Source organism: Pelodiscus sinensis, chromosome 3 (assembly GCF_049634645.1).
Source record: "Pelodiscus sinensis isolate JC-2024 chromosome 3, ASM4963464v1, whole genome shotgun sequence".
Lineage (NCBI taxonomy): Eukaryota > Metazoa > Chordata > Testudines > Trionychidae > Pelodiscus > Pelodiscus sinensis.
In genome coordinates, this window is record NC_134713.1 from 23,241,449 (window position 1) to 23,266,864 (window position 25,416).

The 25,416-nt window shown below is 44.2% G+C and overlaps 1 protein-coding gene across 5 annotated transcripts in view; it reads left to right on the forward strand.

Moving 5' to 3' along the window:
• The window catches only part of NBAS (NBAS subunit of NRZ tethering complex), a 338,668-nt gene that overhangs the window by 307,023 nt on the left and 6,229 nt on the right, over window positions 1-25,416 (forward strand). For all 5 annotated transcript variants that reach the window (XM_075923472.1, XM_075923475.1, XM_075923474.1 and 2 more), the window contains 3 exons: window positions 4,162-4,301; window positions 12,534-12,678; window positions 20,191-20,319. In XM_075923472.1, coding sequence (XP_075779587.1) covers window positions 4,162-4,301; window positions 12,534-12,678; window positions 20,191-20,319 — 414 coding nt within the window. The remainder of the gene's footprint in view (window positions 1-4,161; window positions 4,302-12,533; window positions 12,679-20,190; window positions 20,320-25,416) is intronic.

Sequence of the window (25,416 nt, forward strand, 5' to 3'; positions counted from 1 at the left end):
GGCAGACTTTCATGCTTGCATAGGGAGATCAGTCCTCTGGAGGACTTTCCCAAGCCCTCCACACTGGAGGCTCTCGAGGCAGCAAGGGTCCTAATTGACTCCTCTCCCTCACCACCTCCTCCCACTCCAATCCCCTCCAGACAGCACGGGACGAGTTGGCACCGGCCTCCGTCTAGGACGCCTGAAGACTCGGCACTGTGGGCCAGGGATCACCACCTGACCCTCCCTGCTCCATCAGCACCGTCTGCGGCACTGGCCACTGAGTCATGCCCAGTTCTGGGACCCTTCTAAGACATGGCACCGGGCTTGGCGCGGTATCATCGCCCAGCCCCGTCCTTGGCACTGGCCCCTGCAGCACCTACCTCCTCACGGGACACCCGTGCCGCCATGCCTCCGTCTCAACACCGCAGTAAGCCCGAATCCATAGCCACACGTGCAGCAGCTTCTTCGGCGCCTGCGTCAGCAGAGCCTTGGTCCGCCTCGGAGTACTTGTCCAACTCTGAGGCAGAGTCCACTTGGTCATCGAGGGGCTCCCAATCCCACTCTCAGAACCGGTCCCACTCCCAGCACTGCAGTCTGTCCTGTCAACCAACAACAGTGGGCGCAACCAGTCCTGGTGCCGATGCTACAACAGACATGGCCTCCGCAACCTCCAGGCCAGTGGCTATTTTGGACACCCTGGGCATACAACCAGGACCAAAGTGTGGATCCATCCAGGCCGGGGGAGGTAGTAGGAAGGGGTTATGTAATTCCTTTCCACTTGCCCCCACCCTCCTAACCCCCTACTCCGTCCCTTTTCAGGGACCCCTCTCATGAGCCTCTGCTTGAAGAAGAGATTCAACATCTCCTTGCGCCGGGGTGGAGGAAGGTAGAGCGGGTTCCCTCCGACTTTTGGGTCAGGGGATTCTATTCCCGCTATTTCCTAGTGCCAAAGGGGGTCTCTACCCCATTTTGGACCTCAGAGCCCTCAACTCTTTCATTTCCAAAGCAAAATTCAAAATGGTAAAATTGGCCTCCATAATTCCCGCGTTAGCTCCCGGAGGCTGGTATGCTGCCCTCGACTTAAAGGATGCTTATTTCCATATTTCCATTGCCTCCCACCATCAAAGGTTCCTTCATTTTACTGTGGGCCCAGACCACTACCAATTCACAGCCCTCCCTTTTGGCATTTTGACGGTCCCTTGGGTCTTTACCAAATGCATGGCGATTATGGCCACCATTCTGAGGAAAAGGGGTGTTCAAGTGTTCCTCTACCTCAACGACTGGCTCCTCAGGGGAGACTCCGAGAGTCAGGTGAGACCTCCACATCGGTCTGGTCTGGAGCCTCTTGGGGGATCTTGGGCTCCTTCTCAGCTTGGACAAGTCAACCCTAACCCTGACATCAACCCTGATAATAGAGTTCGTGGATGCCTCCTTGGACTCTTCGTCGGCAAGGGCTTCACTTCCCAGGTCCTGGTTCCTCACAATAGAGGCTGCCGTCAGGGGGCATTACAGAACTTTCCAGTGACTACCACCCGGACATGCATGTAGCTCTTGGGCCTTGTGGCTGCCTGCACTTATGTACTGCAGCATGCCAGGCTGCACATGTGCCCACTTCAGATGTGGCTATCGCGAGTCCACAACCCGGTTGTCCACTCATGGTTCCCTCTCTTCCCCTCCCCCCTCCTCCTCTTGCTGGACTGGTGGACCAGTCAAGGGGAAGTCTGCACAGGGGTCCCCTTCTCCAGACCAGTGCCGTCCACCCGTCTTATCACGGATGCATCGGACACCAGTTGGGGAGCCCACCTGAGGGACCTGCAAACACAAGGTATGTGGTGCGCGGACGAGCTCTCCCTGCATATCAATATCAGGGAGCTCCAGGCAGTCCGTCTGGCCTGTACAGTTTTCCTTCCCCAACTCAAGGGCAAGTCCATCCTTATCCTGTCAGACAACATGACAGTGGTGGCTTATATAAACAAGAAGGGTGGGGCACAATCCCCTCGCCTATGTCTGGAGGCGATCCGCCTCCGGGATCTCTGCATCGGGGCGGACATCCACCCGATGGCTTCGTACCTCCCAAGTTCTTAAAGTGTCCTAGTGGACAGGCTGAGCAGGACTTTTGCGGGACACGAATGGTCCCAAAGGTGGGATGTGGCCTGCTCCATTTTCCACGCATGGGGTGGGGTCTCCCCATCTAGACCTGTTCGCCACAGGGGAGAACAAGAAATGCCTGAGGTCCTGCTCCCTCATGGGACAGGGACAGGGTTCTCTGGGAGACGCTCTCCTCCGGAGGGCCTGCTCTATGTCTTCCCACCATTCCCACTCATTCACAGAGTCCTCCTGAGAGTATGGCAGTTCAGGGCATCCCTGATCCTCATCACCCCAGCATGGCCCAGACAACACTGGTTCTCAACTCTCCTCAGTCTGTCATGCGAGAGACCTATGGTCCTCCTGCTGTCCCTGGACCTGATCTTTCAGGACTCGGGCAGACTCTGCCACCCGGATCTGCAGTCGCGGCACCTGACAGCGTGGAAGCTCCATGTCTGATGGCGGCAGAGCTTCAGTGCTCGGCCTGGGTCCAGGAAGTCCTATTGGGTAATAGAAAACACTCCACTAGGGCCACCTACCTCACCAAGTAGAAGCAGTTCTACGTCTGTCTCTCCCAGAAGGGGGTGTCCCCCAGGTGGGCGACAATCCCCATGATCTTGGATTACCTATTGGACCTCAGGCTCCAGTGACTCTTCTCCTCCTCCATTAAAGTCCACCGAGCAGCTATTTCAGCCTTCCATCCTGGAGAAGGGAGGAAAACCTGTTTGCAAACCCCATGGTTAACAGGTTTCTGAAAGGAATGGACAGACTCTACCTTCATGTCTGTCAGCTCATTCCTCAATGGGACCTCAACCTGGTTCTCTCCAAACTCATGGGGCCCCCGTTCGAGCCATTGGCAACGTGTTCCCTACTATACCTGTCCTACAAGGTGTCCCTCCTGCTAGTGCTCACATCTGCCAGGCAGGTATCTGAACTCAGGGCGCTCACCACGGATTCCCCCTATACAGTGTTCTTCAAGGACAAGGTCAGGCTCTGCCCTCACCCTTCTTTTTCACACAAGGTGGTGTCTGCCTTCCACTCCTCCCAAGGTATTTTCTTACCAGTGTTTTACCAACATTAAGCCACAAAATTTTAGGGGCATTTCCACAAATTCATGGGCAATCTATATTTTTCAGCCTCATTAGAAAATTTTGCCCTTATTACCCAAGTCACTCAAAGCTATAAAAACATTAGCTTTAATGCTTTAACGTTATGACAAACCTGAGGAAAACTTTTTGGTTCATTTGATGTTTTTAAACTATTTTTGGACTGAAAAAAAATTAACATTTAACATTGTGTATTGTAATTCAGTTGAAAATAAGATTTCATGTGTACCATGAAAATAAGATTTCAGTTGAAAATAAGATTTCATGTCCATATTTTGAACCTGTTCTCAATTGAAAGCCGCGGGGGTGGGGAGGGAGGACTAAGTAAATTATAGAAAAAGCCTTGTCTTCTGAGTGAAGATGATGGTGTGCCAGATATGCAGAGTATTTTTTTAATTTGTAATACCTATGCAGAGAAATCTTACAATGCTAGTCAACAGCTGCTGTTCGTGGCAAACATGAATTAAAAATCAGCACCCAAACTTTTCTTTCCCAGTAAGTGAAGATTAGATGCAGACAATTTAGGTAGAATGTTGATAGATTGTTGTTTAACTTCATGTGAGCATGGTTGTGTGCTTGGGAGGCATTCATTTTTAATATAAATAAAATAATTGTACACAGTAATATATGTTGGGAAAATATCAGAGGGACTGTTTTTTAAAGGCCCAGGGAATTGCTGATGAATTATGTGAAAAGTTGGAGGTGAGAGATTATTTGAACTATTCCATTGATGTACTTTAGTGGATTTTAATTATTTTAGGAACCGTTTTTAAAGTAATTTTGCATTGTCTGTGTGCTTCCTTGTTTCTTATAATTGAAGATTAAGAGAAAATTGCTTAGGCTGTGTTTCTGCCTTGCTTTACAGTACTAATGACCTCCACATATATAACACATCACATTTATTGTTAGAAAGGTATGGCAGAGTTAGCTGCTTTAAATTTTGTTCTTTCTGCCTTTTTTTTTTTTTTTTTTTTTTTTTTTTTTGCAGGTAGAGATAATTGATATTGAAAATGAAGAAAAAAGGTACTCTCTTTTCCTGGAACTCTTGAACTCTAGTAACAGTCAGTCTGATTTTCAACACTTGGTTTTACTCCTCCAAGCTTGGCCACCTATGAAAAGTGCAAGCATGTAAGTATATCTTCAAAGAGAAACTTGGCAGAACAATATGCTCTCTCCTACTTTGATTTTAAAATTACTGAACCTTTTATGCAGCCTCTGGTCAGTGAATTCAAACAAACTGTTACATAAAAGGAGTATAGGCATCTTAAATAGCCCTCTTTGGCACACAGAATCCAATTGCATATGTAGGATAAGAAGTTTCTTCTGAAAAGCATCCTTGAGGAGGCACACATTAGTTTTGCTGTTCTTCATGTTTCTTATTACACTTAAAAAGCCTAGTCCAAAATAAAGACTTTATAAGCTATCAACACCTAAGTGTGATTAAAGATTTTCACTCCAGTTTTGGCTCCTTCAGAACTTCTTTGTGAAGCTGCTTTTTTTAGCAAAGTTGCAGGAAGGGCCAAAGGTGGATAGAACAATCCAGACTTTTATATATGACCAAGCAATGATACTTTTCTGTTTTACAACTGCTGCCAAGTTGTCCCATCCCAGAGTATTCTACAGGGAAAGGAGGGGATGCGTATTGGCACCACTGATGTCCAGAAAATAAATACAAGATTATTTCTGCAGCATTGTGCATGTGTTGAAGTTATGGCAGGACATAATTTGACAATATTTTTGTATCAGTCTTTTTTCTTCCTGTCTGCCTGTAGTACTTCTATACATTCCATTTGTTCAATGCTTTGATCATGGTTTATAAGATTTAAAGAGTCTCTTTGTCTCTACATTATGCCGTCAGCAGTCATCCATTCTTCTCTTCTTCTTTCAAGGAAAGCAATAAAATTAACTTTTTATGGGCTAGCCAGCACAGAGTCCCATCTTTCATCTGTCAGCAGTTAGGCGAGAGAGGCTTTTTACTAACTTCCACTTAACTTTGAGTTCCAGGTGCCATTGATCACATTCTGTTGGAATATAGGGTATAAACTCCCAAAAAGACTTGTTTGAAAAATTGAGGTGGATTTTTATTTTCCTGAAAACAAATACTTTTCTGTGCATTTAAGACACTGATATGTTGGGGACCAACCTGCAATGGTTATTCAGCTTGAAGCCTTTATCATGTGTTCAGGATATCTGGACTAAGAATTGATTTCCTCCTTTACTGTCTTTAGAGGAACAAAGAAAGCATTTCTAATGTATTAAGAATTATAGAGTGTTTGCTGTCTAACTTGTCCTAGATTCCCACTGTCCTTTCCCTGTATAATTAGAATTTTTTGAACAACAAATAACTGGGAAGATTGGTAGTTGGCAGAAAAACCCTGCTGAAATATACACATTTCCCAAGCCAGTTATGGTTGGGACTCCCTATGTATCTCTTTGATCTCCTGATCTCAGTGTCATTGGCAACATAGGTAGCTCCGCAGCCATATTGAGACTGATTCCATGCTAGGGCCTGCTTCCTGCATGACTCTTCCACAAGGAAACAACATGATTGAATCTTTCATCTTTACTCATAATTTAAACCTTGCTCTAGGGAGAAGTGACCCTCCCCTAGTTTGACAGAGATTCTCGGGTGGCTACTTGGAGGGAGAAATAGTCCACATTGCAATCTGACTCTTTTTCCTATTATTTTGTTTCCCATTGCATAGCAGAGGCAAAAATCTCAGGGTTCTTAGTTCATTCATACTGTGTGTTCTGTTCCTTTTTTCCTCTTTTCTTGAAGAACAAATTCCCAATCTTATTTTGCACCTATTCATAACTTGATTCAGTACAGCAGCTAAATTTGCTCCATGTATGTTGTACTCATTCCTGTATTTATAATGCAGAGTGGCACAGAAAAATCAGAGGAAAAACAAAATGCAGGTTAAATTGTATTCTCTTCCCAATTAATGATCAACCAAACCTCACTGGTTTTAAGATTTGTCTTAGTCCCAGTTAGGGCCAGAAAGTTAGAGACCCATATAAATTATATAAGCCTTTTCAGTCTAAATACATTAGGACCTAAATACATTAGAAAGCAATTGATAGCTAGTACTTTAACAAAGAAATCAGAAGCCTTGCAAAGAAATGAGGAAGGGGGTAGGCTGAATTAACTATCAGGCTGACATTTAATTTGAATCAATGAAAATGTCAGAATGATTGAAGTTTATGTATTCATGCTTGGGAATAAGCCTGCCCGGGGTTTGTAATAGAAAATTGGAAACTTTTTCTAAAGGCCTACTTCAGCTCCCATCGCGGTCTTTTTGAATACCAGTTGATTCAGAATCCTGAGCCTGATTTTCAGAGGTGCCGAACTCCTGCAGCTCCCATTGACTTCAATGAGATTTTCAGTTGACTGTATATTGTTAAGGATGGAATGTAACAGAAGAGAGAAAAAGCAGAAATTGCAATTACACTGGCTACAGAAATCAATGTTCCGTGAATACCATGCTATGAACAGAAATATACATCAGTATGCAGTTTTACAACAGTCACCTACAAGCATAGAAATAGCTGCCAGCAAGCACTCTGCAGTCTTGAAGATAGTTACCAACCTTTCCAACATTTCTGCATGCTAGTGACCAGGAGACTTGTGAAGTTTAAGTGATCGCAAGCCAGCTGACCAGTACATTTAAACTCCTCCTGTGCATCAAGATTTCCAGTCATGAACTCGATAATTTATTATATGTTTAGATTTCTAAAATGATTCCCTAGAAATGGTCAAATATGTCAGAAATTACTTATTCTTTAATGAGGCAAGTTCTTTTTAAGAAAGATAATGAAAATTGCTATGCTTGTTACCCCAAAGAGTTTTTGGCTCCTAAAAATCAAAAGCAAATAATTATTGTATGTCTGCTTCTTGGTCCATTAAAAAGGTGTAAAGAACTTACCCTCTTTATTCTTTTCTTTGGATGAATATATTTGTTACTTAAGGATGAACACAAACTAGTCCTGTTTTTTTTTTTTTTTTCTCATTTTATAATTGGCTAATTGTCATTTTCTCACTGGATTTGATTTTAAATTAAATTTAAATCAGATTTTTTTTAAATAATCACAGTTCTTAATTCATAATTTTCATTAATAACTTCCCTGAATTAAAGCGCCTCCCTTTTTTCCTCCAAATATACAAACCCATAATAAATGTTTTAAAAATAATTAGCACTGGCATTCTGTTGATAGCTGTAATGCAAGGCAGGATTCTTTTCAGAAGGTATTAGTGATAAAAATTGAGAGTTTTTTCACTCCTTTTTATGGCAATCAGTTGCAGAACCACACATTTTCAGAGGTGTCTATGAATTATTTTATTTTATAAATATTCTGATATTCTTGATGAGGTAAATTACTCAGCTGGCAAGTAGAGTTCTTCTTTGAGTTTCACTTATGCCGATTCCGTGTTAGGTTTGTGACACTTTCACAGCTGTTAGAGATTTTTTTCCCCCCAGTGTTATCTGTACAGCCAGCTCTGGCCTTGCACTCTTACCACCCATGACGGTCGCTGGAACAGCTGTCTGCCTTTGCAATTCACAATGTGCTCTCAATGCACCTTTCCCATTCCTATTTTTTGTTTATAATTGTATATAGTTGCCTTAGCAGATAGGTAGGTAAATACTTACATTAGAACAATCAGTGGTCCTATAGGACCTTGTCCTTAGGACAAGCCATGCCCCAATCCCTGTGATTCAAACTGTTCCATTTGTCACAAACCCAGGCTGGTCAGTGACCCCACACAAATGTCTGAAGTGTCTGAGGGAAATTGCATGTTACTGAGAAATGCAATTTCTCTGTAAAATTTGTATATTAAAAAAAACCCCACACAGAGACATTCATCTCAAAGCCATGGAGGCAGCACTTGGACCAGATTCAGAATCCTCCTACTCCAATTCTGTGCCAAGTACCTCAGCCTTGGTACGGAGCACCCGGCCTCAGTGCCACTCACCATTGCTGGCACTGCAGAAGTGCCGCAAGAAGCAGCCCACCAAATATGGGTCTTGAGACAACTCAGGAATCCAATCCTGGATTCACAGCGTAAGCTGTTTATTTAGTCAATGGCAATGATGGAATTGGAGCATTCGTCCTTCGTCACTTGGGCGGTTATGCAGCAGTTGCACCACACATTCTGGCATCATGGTTTCGGTGGCCAGGTCTGTGGTCTCTGCAGTGTACGTGATGTGGGGCTCATGGCTGCAATGTTTGGCACTGTCTGAAGAGAGGTGCAGTCCATTCAGGACCTCCCCTTCAAAGGCACTGCTCTATTTTCAGAGCAGACGAATGCCTGGCTTACATGGCCTGAAATATTCCTGTGCCACACTTTACTCATTGAGCCTGTACATGCCACAGGCCTCTGGGAAACACTTCTGGCCTCTGGTCATCTCTGCCTACATTCTCAGGTCCACAAAGGCAGAGTTCCTACAAGAAAAAATGGAGGCTTTAAACACTGACAACCTACTGTATCCCCCTTACGTAGGTGTTCCGTAGCAGGCACTTTGAGGATATGCCTGAGGATGGAGATTCAGTCTTGGTCTAGGATCCATTTCTTTTCCTCACTGCATGGACCACTGTCAAGTTGGACTGCAGAGTGCTCTGCAGCATAGCAGTTGGTTACACCCTGCATTTTTCCTCCATTCCTCCCTACTATCCTCCTCTTCTTTCAGGGACCCTTCACACAAGCTTCTTCTCACCCAGGAAATGGGATCCCTCCTATGTCTGGGAGCTATGGAGGAGGTTCCTCAACATATGGGCAACTTTTTCTTTGTAATTGCTTAGTGCTCTCCCGCTAGATTTTTGTCACTGCATTTTTTATTTTATTTAGTGTTCAGTGTACCTCCACTTTATAAAGGCACAGTGCAGTGTTACCAAGTCTCTAGGCTTTATCATAAACTTTATGATATTTGGTGTTTTTCTTCTAAGCTCCAGCTGTTTGAGTCATCTGAATACATGAGAATCATAGTTTTCATTTTACAAGCAATGTATTTGTAGCCCTTTTAAGTCTGGAGGAAATCTTGAAAATGTGAGCTAAGTATGCCCTAAAGTAGTGGGGCCAACAGCCTCGCCAGGATCCCTGGAATGTGTGTGGCCTCAAATGGAGAAGGGACAGAGATGGGATTAGGCATATTGGGCTACTCCAGCAGTTGTTTAAAGGGCCTGGGGCTCCAGCCGCTGCACAAGCAGCCCCTGGTGGGCCAGCCTGCCTTCAAGACTCAGAAACCAGAAGACAAATAAAATATATTTGCTGCCCATTTTTTTTAAATATATATTTCATGTACTATAGGGCCCTGATTCATTTTTGAACACTTGTGTTTGGAAAGATTACAGTGCCAATTTTGTTCCTTCTTTTCTAAAGCAGGCAAATTAAATGTTTCTTTTCTCTTTACATCCTCGTATGATGTGAAATAATTTAGTGGATGTGACTGTACATGCAGATTACTGCTACGAGCTACCTTGGAAAATAGCTTTTTTTAAAAATTATCCAGGTGTTTTACTTTTTGGAGAAAATTTTAAGAAGTTTCATGAGTTTTGTTGCAGGGTGGAAAATACCAAAGGAGTTATTTTTTTGGTATTTTGACACTTCTGAGTTCAAGACATTCAGTCTTTTTTGCTATCTATAAGAAAGTGGAAAAAAAAACTTTGGAATTTTAAAAAGATATGGCTTGAGGGATCAGAAGATTAGACCGTGTTTTATTTTTAAACAAGATAGGTCATCTATCCCCAATCACAGTCTATCACTTGAAGATCAAACACCTAGGAAGGTACATCTCATTAACATAGTCATCATTGGAAAAAAATTGATAATGCTATGTCATGTCATGGTCAAAGCAATGAAATGTTAAGCTTTGAAGTTTAAAAAGATGCACACAAATATTTTCCTCTGTTTGAATTTGGAACGGATTGTACTTATACATCATGCAACAGAGAGAAGATGAAAGTCAAAATGATTAATTCTATTTGGTAATGTCAAATTCTTGCTAACTGAATCATGCCTTTGTGATCCATCTTCCAAATCTTAACAGTCTTTTAAGACAAAACAGGACAAGAGAGAACAATGGATCTATATATCCTTCTAGATCTAATGCATCTGAAACCTTCACAGTTCTATAATATTAGAGAGAGTTTAGCATGGAACTAGACATGTATCTTAGCAGCAAGGCTTTACAAACACATGGGAAATTTTTTATAGTCCTAGTTCTGGTTTCTGTTCATTCTTGTTTTAATCCACGCGTTGAATGGGTGACTTTTTTTTTAATTAGGAGATGGAAAGAAGATTTTCTTTGTAGGTACAGATATTTGTTCAAGTAATGTACAGTCTAAATGTAATTTTTAGCTCCTCAGAAGTGCTAAATGTTTGAAGTTCCTATTGACTTCAGTGTTGCACTTAACATGGCTGAAAGTTAGCCATTTATCTAGGTGCCTGAAAATAGGTAGATTAGAGCTTGCTTTGGCCTACCCCTACTGAGACATTAATTTGATTGTGATAAATTGTGATATTTTGCTATATCTATTGTGAAAAAGCATTGTTACGTGACATTAACAGTCTAAAGTGAATGGAGGTTTTTTATAAATTCCTCCTTAATTGCATTGTTATTTATTAGTACTTCATGTCAGTAACTGCCATTTTAAAAGTCAGCATTTTTCAACACTTCCCACACTGTAATATTCTTATCTGTGTTTCTTTTCCTTAGACTGAGAATAGGTAATAGCATTGGTAAATATATATCATGGTAAATGTTGACTTTGGAAAAATAACCATTGTGCATAATGCTGTTCACTAAAGAAAGGATATTTAGGGACCAATTTTAAATGTGTAACAGATGTATCTGATTTGGAAGTGCTTTGAGATCTACTGCTGAAAACTAATATGTGAAAGCTATACAGGCAGTCCCCGACTTACGCGGATCCGACTTATGTCGGATCCGCACTTACGAACGGGGCTTTCTCGCCCCGGAGGTTGAGGTAGCGGATTGCTACCTGCGAGCTCCGGGGCGAGAAAGCCCCGTTCGTAAGCTGCTCCGGTGCCCCTGGTCTGCTGGAGACCGTCTCCAGCAGACCAGGGGCACCGGGCGGGTTCCCGCGCTTCTGAGGCTTTGCCTGAGCAAAGCCTCAGAAGCGCGGGAACCGCCGCTGCTGCCGCTTGAGACCCGGTGCCTGTGGTCTGCTGGGGACGGTCCCCAGCAGACCACAGGCACTGGGACTGAAGCCGCAGCCGCGGGGGGGAGGGGTCCCGCGCCTCTGAGACTTTGCCAGAGCAAAGCCTCAGAGGCGCGGCACCCCGCTGCCGCTGCTGCTCTGCTCCCCGTGTCCCTGGTCTGCTGGGGGGGGGGGGCGCGGATAGTGTGCCCCCCCCCCCCAGCAGACCAGGCTTTTGTTTTGGACCCTGGAGCAGAGCAGCTGGGGCGCTGCGGATTGGTCCTGCAGCACCCGCTCTGGGCACTACTGGACCAACCCGGCAGCACCCCAGCTGCTTTGCCCCAGGTCCTGATTCAGCCGCTGCTGGTCAGTTTCAGCAGTGGCTGAATCAGGACGCCTGGGGCAGAGCAGCTGGGGTGCTGCTGGGTTGGTCCAGTAGTGCCGAGGGGTGCTACTGGAGCAACCCAGCAGTACCCCAGCTGCTCTGCCCCAGGCGTCCCCAAGTCAGCCGCTGCTGAAACTGACCAGCGCTGACTACAGGAAGCCCGAGGCAGAGTTGCTCTGCCCCAGGCTTCCTGGAATCAGCGCTCATCAGTTTCAGCAGCAGCTGACTTGGGGAAGCTTGGGGTTCTTAAGTTGAATCTGTATGTAAGTCAGAACTGGCGGTCAGTTTCAGCAGCGGCTGAATCTGGACGCCAGTTCCGACTTACATACAGATTCAACTTAAGAACAAACCTACAGTCCCTATCTTGTACGTAACCCGGGGACTGCCTGTATGTAGAGTATTAATTAGTAGTCAGTTGTATATGTACATGGTTCACCTCTTCAATCCATCTACATGTACAATTAATTTGGATCTTGGTATTGATTTCTGTCAGCGATTTTGAGGTAAAGGTTTTTCATTGAGAAACCAGGAGTGGGGTTCCCTGATCACCTGAGTGGGGCTGAGGTCAGAATCTGGTTGAAGCTACCAAGTTAAGAATCCCACTTCCAAAGAAAGGCAAATTTCAGCTGATGTAAAGCCAGCACTGCAGTATAGTCCATAAGCTGCCCTAAGTTACCTGGGACAGTTTTAGAATCAGAGCCCTCTACTTGGCCCCAGATCTTTTTTTTTTTTTTAAATACTATTATTCCATGAATTTACTTGCAATTTGTTAAAGATAGTTTACTGAATTTTGTTTTTCTTGTTTGTTTCTTTTTTAGCTCATGCACAAGTAATAATCCATGGGTGAAACTAGGGGTGGCCATGCTATCAAAATGTCCTACTGAGCAAAAAGAGAATATGGGAAGTGAAATTTTGAAGATCTGTCGTTCTTTGTATCAGACTAAGCACAGGCTTCCTGTAGAGGTGAGTTGGAACTTCAAGTACCTAGCAAATATGCCTACACCTTTTACAGTGGACGCAGGAATCACTGTTGAAGCTCCTTATACAGCTTTACTGACTGCACTTAAATACTATTTAGCAAAAATTATTAAAAATAAGCACAAGTAACTTCCACTTAGTATACACAAAAAGTTGTCTGTAAGGAAGCTCTGAAATATTTGGGCTTTAATTAGCTTTTATTTTGTAAGCAGTTCTTCTTTATGACTGCTCTAGTATTCCCTCTTCCTAAATTAATTATGTATACTCACTTCCATACAAGCCTCTGTAACATCCCACAGTACCACAGCCTCACATACTCACACATCATAACCTAACTGTATTAGATTTAAAAAATGATTTAAAATCTTTGCACTTCTCTGGAATTATTCCCAGGCATCTACTTTTATTATCCTGATACGTCCTTTATAGTGAGATTCACAGAACCAGTCTTTGTTCTTGAAAATAGCCAACATGAAGATTATGAACAGTGTAGTGGAAACTGATCAGATGTTTCTTTTTTTCTTTAATACAAAACCAAGACGTCTCTTGTAGAAATTGAAGGGCAATACATTTTAAAACAAATGGGACACTTGTATTTATGCAGCTTAAAACCAACTTCTGGGAGTTTCTGCCAAAAGTAGTCAGTAAGGCAGAGTGCCAGACATATTTTCTGAAGGGAGCTAGATTTAATTTTTTAACTACAGTGCAGGGGATAGACCTCCAAGTGAGAGCAAATAGAATAAAGCAGATTACCTAGCAAATCAACAAAAACAAATACTGTACCAAGTTTAATATGCTAAATAGTTTGGTTATGAATTAGCAGATTCTCACACTGAGAGATGATACAAGCAGATGGCAGATGTTATAGGGCAAGCTGCACTTGCTTTCCAGGTTGTTAACCCTAGTACCATAAATACTTTGAGTGGGCAGCTTAAAAAAAAAGCTGGATAACTTTTTAACCACTAGTAACACTTGTGGTTCTGAAGTCTAAAGGCAAGAATTGAAAAGGCACTTAAACTTCATGATACAGGATGTTCACTGAGGTCTGGAAGAAGTCTTTCTCTAATGACGGCATCATTGCAGGATTGTCACTTCTGAGTCTTATGCTTCCAGGAGTGAAGATCTTAAAAGCTAATGGACTACCCTCCGTGGCTCATTCTGAATGCATAAGACCTAAGAGTGAGAATTCTATGTGAAATCAAAACAGCGAAATTTACAAAAAGATTTTCCTTTCCCTCTTCCCAGTTCCCAACTTCTTCCAGATGGGGACCCATTTTGACAATTCAGGAAGACTTGGTAACCCAAAGCAATTCAAAAATGGGGGGAAGAGGGAGAGCAGAGCCTCCTAGGGAGACAGTTGGCGACCTTTTTGAAATGTAACGGCGACCCATATTTGGGTCTTGACCCATAGGTTGGGAAACCCTGCTCTACACCATTGCAAATACATTACAGTATTGGTCAAATGGGCTCAACTGTATTAAAAACAGGTGCTGCCTGTCTATCACTGATGGCAACAGCTGCTGTCAGAAACAAATACTTGACTTAGATGGCCTGTTAATGGCAGCTTGTAGTTTTTAATCAAATATGGAACCAGCATTAGGTTCAGAAACTTGACCACACCCATGAAAAGTGGACATCTGGCTAACTAAAATAATTCTGGGTGACAGATATTTCTGGACCAGTGAGTTCTCGACTAGAGACATTCAACCTGTGCAAGCTGCTTTAGAACCCACTTCAGCCAAGGCTTGAAACACATACTTATCTTAAAGTACTTGAATATTCCCATTGGGATATAAACATGGGCTTAACATTAAGCATTTACTTTAGGGCTTTGCTGATTTGGTACCTTACTTTTTAAAAACAAATGTATGATTATTTCTCTCTCACATAGATTGTACCATTTTAAAATGAATTTTAAAACATATACAGGCAGTCCCCGGGTTACATACAAGATAGGGACTGTAGGTTTGTTCTTAAGTTGAATCTGTTTGTAAGTCGGAACTGGCATCCAGATTCAGCCGCTGCTGAAACTGACCAGCGGCTGACTACAGGAAGCCCGAGGCAGAGTTGCTCTGCCCCGGCCTTCCTGGAATCAGCTGCTGATCAGTTTCAACAGGCTAAATCTGGACGCCAGTTCCGACTTACATACAGATTCAACTTAAGAACCCCAGGCGTCCCCAAGTCAGCTGCTGCTGAAATTGATCAGCGGCTGATCCTGGAAGCCCGGGGCAGAGCAACTCTGCCTCGGGCTTTCTGGAGTCAGCGCTGGTCAGAAACTGACCAGCAGCGGCTGAATCAGGACACCTGGGGCAGAGCAGCTGGGGTGCTGCCGGGTTGGTCCAGTAGCGTCCAGAGCGGCGCTGTGGGTCCAACCGGCAGCGCCCCAGCTGCTCTACCACAGGCGTCTGGAGAAAAGCCTGGTCTGCTGCGGGGGGGGGGGAGGGTGCTAGCTGCGCCCCGTCCCCCAGCAGACCAGGGAGACGCGGAGCAAAGCCGCGGAGCACGCGGGCAGCGGGACAGCCCAGACGCGACGCGGCTGTCCCGCTGCCGGCGTCCTCAGAGGCTTTGCTCCCCGTCTCCCTGGTCTGCTGGTCTCCAGCAGACCAGGGAGACACGGAGCAAACCCCGTTCGTAACTGCGGATCCGACATAAGTTGGATCCGCATAACTCGGGGACTGCCTGTATATAATCTGTATTATCTATATTAATACTCCCAGTGATTAAGATACAGGTTGAACCTCTGAAATCTGGGACTCTCTGATCTGGCAGCATCCATGGTCTGGCAGGACCACAGATGTTGCTGGACCAGAAAGCCCCAGTAGGAGTGCATACCAGCTGGAGCCCGGTCCCGAGGAGCCCCATCCAACGGGACTGGCGAGCCCCGTCTCCAGGGGATCCCTGATTGAGCAGGCTAGCAGAGGAACCAGCAAGCCTTGTCCCGGGGAGCCCTGGCTGGACAGACCGGTAGTGGAGCAACCAGCACCAAAAGCAGGGCAGCTGGCAAGCCCCATTCCCAGGGATTCTAGGGTGGGGTGGGTGAGAAGCAAGGCCACGGCAGCTGGGGATCTCTATATATGGGGAGCCCCAGCAGGCTGGAGCCCAAGTCTAAGCCCTGCAGGCTGGAGCTCAGTGGCAGTGGGTCTGGAATGGAGCCAGTCGCAGGGAGCGGGAGTGTCCTGGGAGGCTGGTGGCAGGGGACCTCCCTTTGTCCAGCAAATTCCCTCAATCAGGACAGGTCAGGTCCTAAAGGTGCCTAACAAGGAAGGTCCAACCTGTACTAAGTACAATTTTGCGAAGTATGCAAGTTGATGATAAACATTTTTGTAAAAGGGCTAAAATACCTGTTTTGCCTAAACTTTGTTGTACAAAGAGTAATATTAATATCTACATTAACTGCATTTGCCCACTGACATATAGTTTAATTGCATTTTTTTCTGTGATATTTTAAATCACTTCAGTGGGAAAGCAAATTGAAATTCAGTAGTTCAACAGTGTTTTAAAAACACCTTTTCATTTTCCTAGTCACTGGCTTTGGAAATGTTCACTGTGCCTAATTATGTTAAATTTGTGTATTTAAATCATCTCCCTTTCCTTCTCTCCTCCCACCATGTTCAGTTACAAAAATATGATTTTTTAATTTTTTTAATAAGCTTTTTATAATAATATGCTGCTCCCTCTGGTACTGCTTCTTCACTTATGGTTCCTGCTGGGTTTTCAGGTATAAAATGTTACCATCCCTATAAACTTGCTGTTACACTCAGGTTGTTCATCCTACAACCCTGAACATTTATTTTTCCTAACATAAAGGTGTATCCATGGTGATACATTGTGCTTTCCAGACACAGAGGGATTTTGTAGAAACGTAAATTGTCAAGTTTGCATTCTGTAATCTCCTTAGTACTACATTGCTGTTTGACAGAAATGGAGTAGAAAATCAAAATATCAAAGGCTTAATGGGCGATATTTTTAAGTTTGCTTCACCCTTTATGGTCTTTTTAATACTCCTCTGCACCTGTTCATGTAATGTAAGTTCTCAATGAAAGCAAAGCCTGGCAACTGAAGACTTAGCCATTGCTTAACTTTGTAAACACTACAGACACTGCTGTCTATTCGTTGGCAATAAAAGACAAAATCTCCTCAGTGTATTACAAACCTTCTGTTTTCTCCTCAGGCTAACCAACCTTTGCCTGGTTGCAATAATAAAAAATGTGTTACTTGATAGCATGGGGAGAAATTCAGTTGCCAGCAAAGCATACCAGATTCTAAAATTTTATCTGCTGAACTGCAATGCAGGCAACTGGTGAATGCATTTGACAGGTGTTGTGCTAGTACTCCTGTGACTGCTGTTTTTTTGTGTAAACTCTTTCCTGCTTGCAGCTTGCTGGTGGTTTGCTAGTGTAGATGAGACAAAGATTTTTTTTAACAGATTTTAAAATTGTATTATAGCTAATGTTAAAGAATACATAATATACAGATTGAGAAAAGAACATCTGTACATTTAAGTACGCTGCTTCAATTATCCACAACATTTGTTTTAGTATCTATACAGCAATAATACACGTTTAGATGAATTAAATTTAACATACAGTTTAAATATTAGCATTCAATTATTCAGGTCTAATACTGTGTCACCTAGACCTATCCTGAGTAGTCGAGGTTTGTAAGAATTTTTTGTAATTATCATGACATGCTTCCAGACATGGAGTAATTTGTAGTTCTGTTACATTCTCAGGTGTTCATCACAATTACATTAATATTTTGTTGTTGGAAATGCAGTTGAGGGGAGTAACTGAGGATTTGCTGTGTTATCTGAAAATACAGTGCTTGGGAAAAAATTATGTGAGTTGATACCATATTGTAAGATCTTAATTAAGATCTGTAGCCTCAATATCATGGGTGTAATATGTCCATAATACACATTTTCCACTTTTTAAAATCAGGGTAGGTATAAGTACCCAAAGAGTGTGACTACATTTAACAGAAGCTTTGGCCACCGGATTAATTTACTCATCTTTGAACTTAAATGGTAAAAATTACACATTTGAGTTAGATTGCAAGCTCTTTGGGGCAGGTGAAGTGTCTTTCAGAGTGAAGCATACAGCGTGTCTGTGGATGTCTCAAATGATATTGGAATACAGATTATGTGGAATGTGGTTACTTTGAAATGTGGCTTGGAACTCTCTGGTCCTGCAACATTTGTGGTCCAATAGGGGGCTGCTGGCGGTTCATAGTAGAGCCAGCCATTGGGGCCAGTGGGACAGTGGAGCCCATGGGGCATCAAAGCCTGCAGCTGGCAGAGGCAGGGACGCTGATGGAGGGGCTGGAGCTTGCAGGGCAGTGGAGCCTGAAACCAGCAGGGCTGCTGCAAGTCTGGTGGGGCTGCCTGGCGCTCCCCCATCCCAGACTTCCCTTGGTCTAGAAAACTCCCTTGTCCAGGACCGGTCAAGTCCCAAGGGTGCCAGACCAGGGAGGTCCAACCTGTAATATCTATGTTATATAATACACAGGCTAACCCAATAGAGTGATATTGTTGTGTGAGTTCCCTCATCGGTCTCACTAGAAACAAAGTATTGTGAGGAGAAATCAGCGTAAACTATATCTTTGAACCTTTCTGGATTAGATTGTTATTCATATAAGGAAAATTGAAATTTGTTTTTTGAGGTAAAGTCATGTATACACCCTATAGAAAATAAATCTACAACTTAAACTTCTATAGACTGTGACTCCCTGATCTGGCAACATCTGTGGTCCAGCAGGTCCATGGATATTCCAGAACCAGAGTCTCCCAGTGGAGGGCAGGCACCTGGGCTGCCTGGCTCCCTGCAGCTGCCTGGCTCCCTTGGCTCCCTCCTTGGAGCTGCTGTGGCAGGGCCGGGAGTTTAGTGAGCTGGCCTGGAACTGGGCTGTCAAGGGCAGCAGGGAAGGGGATGAGGGGACTGACAGGGCAGCAAGGCCAGCGGCATGGGAGGAGCCAGCCAGGAGGCTAGCGGCCAGTCCAGGGCTGGGGGGCTGGTACTAGGGGGGCCAGATATGACCTCCCCTGGTCTGGAAAAATCCCTTGCTTGAGACCAGTGAAGTCCTGAGGGTGCCAGACCCAGGAGGTTTAATCTGTAAATATATGAGATGAAGTTTCACTTTGTTACTAACCACACTAGACTTGGATAAGGGTCTGGAAGTAATCCTACTCAGTGATTTATTTTGTAAGTATCACTTTCTGTTGCTAGCCTCTGCAATAGGACACGCTATCCCAAAATTGTGAATCCATATAGTTCATGCTGGGATAATAAAATGTGGGAACTCCTATTAAAATGGAGAAACTAATATACTGGATAAGAGTTCCATAAAAGACATTTGAGATTTTGGGACAATTTTATGATGCTGGATTCTGATGTGAGGAGCTATTGTACACTCAGGGCCAAGGATGTTGTTGGACCAAAGATCCCTGGAGGTGGGAGTTGGGGGCCAGTTGGAGAATGCAGGTTTGGGGAGCTATCACTGGGGCCAGGCAGAGGTGAGGAGCCCTGCCTCTGGCATCAGTGGGATCAGGCAGCAAACTGAGAGCCCCCATCCTGGCCTGGGAAACCCTGGTGTCAGCCAGGCCAGGCAGTGAACAAGGAGCCCTTTCCCCGGCTGAGGAACTCCCTACAGCAGTGGGGCCAGGCAGCAACGGCTAAGCGCCCCCAGGCTGGGGAACCCCTGGTGGGAGCAGGACTGGGTCTGGTAGTGGGGCTGGTGGCAGATGGCCCCAACCAGGGAACCCCAGAAACTCCTAGAAGCAGCTGGCATGGCGGTCCTGGCCAGGGAACTCCCTGGCTTTATCTGAACCAGGCAGCAGCAGGGGAGCCTTGTCCAGGGATCCCTGGAGAATCAGGGATTCTCCTGATTCTGAATGGTTTCTGAATGGGGCTGGTGGTGGCCGGGTGGCTCTGCAACGGAACCCTGGGGAATCCTGGCAGCATCGAGCAGCAGCAGGATCGGAGCCCCAGCCTGGAGAGCCCAGGAGTGGTGCAGCCCAGCAGGGAAGTATTGACCTGCCCTGGTCTGGCAAGCTCTCTGGTTCAGGACTGCTCAGGTCCTGAGGATGCCAGACTAGGGAGGTCCAACCTGTTAGTCCTTCTTTATCTTATTCAACCTGTATTACTATATAACTGAGTTAGAAAAGTGTCACAGATGTGTTACCTCACTTCTTACAGTGCACAGTGTTTCAGTGACCTCAGCAAAAGCATTACCCCCACTGAGAGCAGTGATTGCTCCATTCTTCTTTCAGTAAAGTGCTGTGTGAGTTGTTATAAGTATGCAGTGCTTCCCTTGTTTTCTGTATACCAAACATTCCACTAATCACAAATTTCCAAACAGGTTTATTTCCTCTGGAAATTTTATTTTATTAAGTTTAATTTCCATTTTGTATTTGACACAAGATTTTCATAAAATTTGGTGTGTATGATTTTACCACACGTCTGCTGTGCTCTGACAGTCTGGGGTTACTTTTGTTTTCAGTGTACAAAGGATTTATGTTTGCTGCTGCTTAACCAGTCCCTCCTGCTGTTATCCCTGAAACTGCTAGTGGAAAGCAAAGACCAAGATCTTCATGTATTGGCACTGGAACAGATAACAGCTGTTGATAAGGTATGAACAGTTGAATTAGCTGTCCTTCATACTTTCCAGTAATGAAGTAGTTCTTTTATCTTCATGTAGGAAGTATAGTCTCTTGAGTGCATTATGATTATTAATATTTTCCACAGTTATTTTGTCTGCAGCCATAGGGCTGATAAAAATCCATTTTACAGTCAAGGTGATTTTAAAAAGAACCCACAAATGCTATTTGTTTTAATTATCTGGCTACTCAGTTGTAAATTAATGTGGTGGAACAGAAGCTACCATAGTATATTTTTATACATCTTTGTGTTATAGTTCTTTTAAAATAACGTAAACCACAATACTTACAAAATTTGGCAATTCCGCCTGCTGTAGACTCTTCTATAAACATGGTGAGATTTGTTTTTTGCAAATCTCAGATTTATATTTAATATTAACTACCCTGAAAATTCAGCCTTACTGATTCTGATGAGCCCTTTTCACACACAACAGAGGGATTTAATCTCACTAAGTGCAAATGTCATCGTGTGTGTGTGTATGTGTGTATATATATATATATATATATATATATATATATATGAAACCTTGTGAAGCAGACCAAATTTAACAGGCTGTTGGAATGTTCAAAATGTGGAATGAACTTTCTGTATTTTTTTTAGAAAAGCTAACTACTGACCTCTTCAGTAAAGTCAGAATTACTCAAGTTATAAAAAAAAATTAAAAGTTCAATTAGAAATCAACAATTGATCAAATCATTGGATGAACACAGCCAAGGTTCAGCTTATGTAGCAGGTAGTAGAGAAAAGGTTTCCATTATTATTCTGTGTAAATCTTGTAGCATTTGGAAGTGTTTTCGTTGCACAACAGAAAGTATGCCTCCTGTTAGTTATTTTAATTCTCCTTATTACTTTAGGAGAAATTTTAGTAAAAGATTTTGTTAGCCAATATATATGTTATGTGTTAGTCGTGACATGAACATTGTAGAGAGTAGGGATGTTAGATGTTGTGTATTTTAGTAATCATTAGCCGCAAACATTTGTAGTGGTTACACCGTTACTAACACATTCCCAGAGGATGGCAGCCAGTGTGCTCCCAGCCCCACAGCTGGGGAGCCCTCAGGAACTCCATGCTGCTGCCTCAGTATCAGAGTTTAAAAAAATTGGCTCCCCATGCAGACCAGCTCCTGCCTGCCATCCCATGCTGCTGACTCTGATACAGAGTCAGCAGCAGGGGGCAGCAGCCACCCCTGTCCACAGGGGACCCAAGCTCCCCACAGACTGAGGCTGTGCCAGCAATTCCACCTGTTCTCCCCCATGCTGCTGCCTCTGACAGAGAGGCAGCAGCACAGGGGAACATGTGGCTCCATGGGAGCTGATATATGTAGGGAGCCAGCTTGAAAGACGGCTTTCCACATGCTCCTGCCTGTTCCCCCACCCTCCTCCCACCACCACCACCACCACCACCCTTTGCACTGCTGCCACTCTGACACTGGGAGCCATGGGAGGAGGAAGGGTTGGCAGGTGGGGTGGCTCCATGGGATCTGGTGCTTGTGGGGGGCCAGCTTAGCACCAGCTCCAGCTTGTCTCCTGTGATGCTGCCTCTGTGGTAGCTCTGTGGGAACCGGCACGCATGGGGAGCCAACTTAAAAGCTGACTCCCGCCTTCTCCCTCCCCCCACTAAATCTGTGAGGGGGGAAGTTGTGTGTAGTCATTTGGATTAACCGATAAGCCTAGACTTGGTTAATCCTTTAAATGACTATATGCTAACATCCCTAGAAAAAAGCGTAATTAATGATACAGTTGAAAATTGTATTGTGCTTTCCCAAAAATGCTTTTCACTCGTGCTAAGGAATATCCCATAACACTATCCAATAGCTAACCTTTGCTCTTGGTAAGAGCAATATAAAACTCAGCATAGTACGAATGCCATGTCCTTGTTCTTTTGGGAATGCCTGCATTGATGCTGGGAATGTAGTGGTCAAAGCAAAGATAAAAAAGAAAGGTACAGGGTAGCACAGAAAAACAAGATAAGAAGCTGGTATTGAGTCAGTCTTTTAAAGCTTAGGTGATATATAAGATTGGGGAAAGGGCTACTGTTATTCTAGATCATCTCAAATACATTTTTTGAAGCAAAAGTGAATGCTGCAAGATTGCTTTGTGTTGTGCTGTTTTGTTTTTAATTAATAATCTGACTCTGCTTAGGGTACTTGGTTTCCTGAATGTTTTTAATAATGATCCATGAGTGTAGTCAAGTAGTTGGCTATACTTAGTTTTCAGATGTGTTGCAAAAGGCCAATTCTCATGTACATTAAACAGGGAAAGGAAATATGCCATCTGGTAAAGTGAAATAGTCAGATTCCCTGACATACTGCTAGCACAGCTCACAAACATGGTTGTGAAAAAAAATCAGCATTTGCTTGCTGGTACGATGTATTATTTAGCCATTTGTTGTATGGTGCTGACAGCTTTATGGATGTTTACAGTTAAAAGGATGATGCTGAAGTGCTGATACTAGGATTATGCAGCCTTTGCCGACAATAAAAGAGCCCGTTTTTTTAAAGCTTTTCTGAAACTGCAGGCCTCTATTATTGTGTAACCTTTTGCAAACTGCCAGTTCCATCTTTTGTATCCCAGAAATAACTAGACCACTCCCTCTCAGTGAATAATTTTAAAAAACTGTATCTTAACATAGCCAGTTAAGTAGTTCATGAATGTCAGTAAGACTCAGAGCTTGTCTTTAAGAGTTGCTTGCTTCTGAGAGTGTTTCCAGTATTGTCATCTTTCTTATTTCAGCATGCAAAGCTTAAGACTGCTTATTTCTAATATTAAAACAATTCTATAGGTTGGTTGTAACTATATTGTTAATGCAGCCATACATGGAGGGCTTATGTAATCAGAAAACATGCTTCTTGTGCCCAAAGGACTTGAATTAAAAGTTTGACTTGAAAATAACTTTTTTCTAGTCTAAATAATTATTGGCCTACTTACATATTTTATATTCACTTCAGTGTACTGAGATATAGCCTTATACAGGCAGTCCCCGGGTTACATGGATCCGACTTACATCGGATCCCTACTTACAAACGGGGTGAGGCAACCCTGCACTAGCTGCTTCCCCCCAGCAGACCAGGGAGACGCGAAGCTAGCGCCCCCCCCCCTCCCCCAGCAGACCAGGGAGACGCGGAGTGGCTTTTCTCAGCAGACACCTCAGCTTGAGAATAAAGGACTGAGGGAAGTGAGGTGTGGGAGAATAAAACTGAGCTCTGGAGAAATGTTTGGCTAGAGTTTCCCCTAGAATATGTACCAGTTCCGACTTACATACAAATTCAACTTAAGAACAAACCTACAGTCCCTATCTTGTACGTAACCCGGGGACTGCCTGTATGTCAAAACAATTTATTCCTTTTGTAACATAAAAATTTGAAAAGAATAAAATTTGGAAAATAAAATAGAATTTACAGTTATCTACTAATTCGGGGTGAATGTGCCAAAATAATCAGCCCCTTAATCCTTGAGACCTTGTGTAACTAGCCTTTTTCTTCATTATTGGCTCTTTGCTTGCAACTTGATTTATCAATTTCTTCTTTGTTAGCATCTCTTTAAACAGTGTATGCATGGCCAGAAAAGTGACTGCAAAAATGTATGTATGTAATGTGCATCAAGTATGTTAGATACTGGTTAATTTACTAGCCAGGTAGTTGATGGAATTTCCATCGACTGTTTGACTAGTTGATAGGCACTTCCGCATTGCTCCTTTGAAATGTAAAAGCGCCTGCTTGTACATTTCAAAGGAGGAATGTGGAACTCCACATGTAGCCCAGGGCCAGTGGGAAATCCCGCTAGCTCTGGGCTCCATGAAAGCGCTTGCCCTAAGGGGCTCTTGTGCATTTCAAAGCAGAAGCACCTGCGTGGAGCCCGGAGTCAGCAGGACTTCCCGCTGGCCCCGGGCTGCACACTTCATGCCAGCTTTGAAATGCGCAAGAGTCCCCCGTGAGGGCTATTGTGCATTTCAAAGCAGAAGCACCTATATGGAGCCTGGAGACAGTGGGGACTCAGAGTGTCCTACTGACCCCAGGCTCCATGCAGCGCTGCTGCTTTAAAATATCACACACGGAGCCGGGGATCGGCTGGGGAATCTCCCGCTGATCCCGGGTTCCATGGATATGCCAGAGCAGCGCTGCCCCTTTGAAATGACTCCACGGTGTTCCAAAGCAGCAACACCACACGGACCCCGGTAAGGGCTTCATGCAGCACTGCCACTTTGAAGTACTCCCTCTTTCCCTCCTTTGCTGCCTCTATCTGATAGAGGCAGCAAAGGGGGGAGGGGGAAGCGACTCGTCGACTAGTCCTTAACATCCTTAATGTGCATATTGATTTTATATTTTTTTTCTGTTTTATTAAGTCTTATGCTGCAGACGATATTTTATTTTAGATTTGTGTCTTTTTTTCCCCCCTTAAAATGCCAATGAATGTCACTAACTTACAATGCAGTTTAATGTAATGGCCATTTCAGTAATAACGGAATAATGGGAGTTGGTTGTAATCTGGGATAGGGGATTGAGGTGCAGGGTTGGGGAGGGGCTATGGGGACAGGAGAGGATAGATTCTGGCCTGGGGGAGGGCTGTAGAAGCGGGTGAAGGGTCCGGGAAGGGGTTGTGACCTCGGTGAGTAGGGGACGAGGGATGCAGAGGGTTTGGATGGTAACCTGGGGCAGGGAATTGCGGGGAGGGAGGAGCTGGAGTGCCAGAGGCAGGCTGTGGTCAGAAGGCACTTAGGCGCTAGGTGGCTCCCAGCCAGCAGCCCTACAGGGCCCTGTGTCAAGATCCCTGCCTGCTGCAGCCCCAGCCTACTCAAAATGGCTGGTTGCTCCCTGTGGCTCTCTTTTCCAGGGGAGGAGGAGGCTTCGCATGCTGCCCCAAGCAGAATCTCTTTGCTTTCATTGTCCAGTTTATGCAAAGCCTTCCCGACACCCAGAGCAGAGGGCCACAGGCAGCAGCCAGCCACTTAAAGTGGCATGGAGCTCCTCTTAAGTGACTGACTGCTCAGTGCCTGTGAGTGCTGGCCAGGTAGACCATGGGCCAGATTGTGCAGCCTATGAGCCAGATTCAGTAACTTGGTGGGATGGAT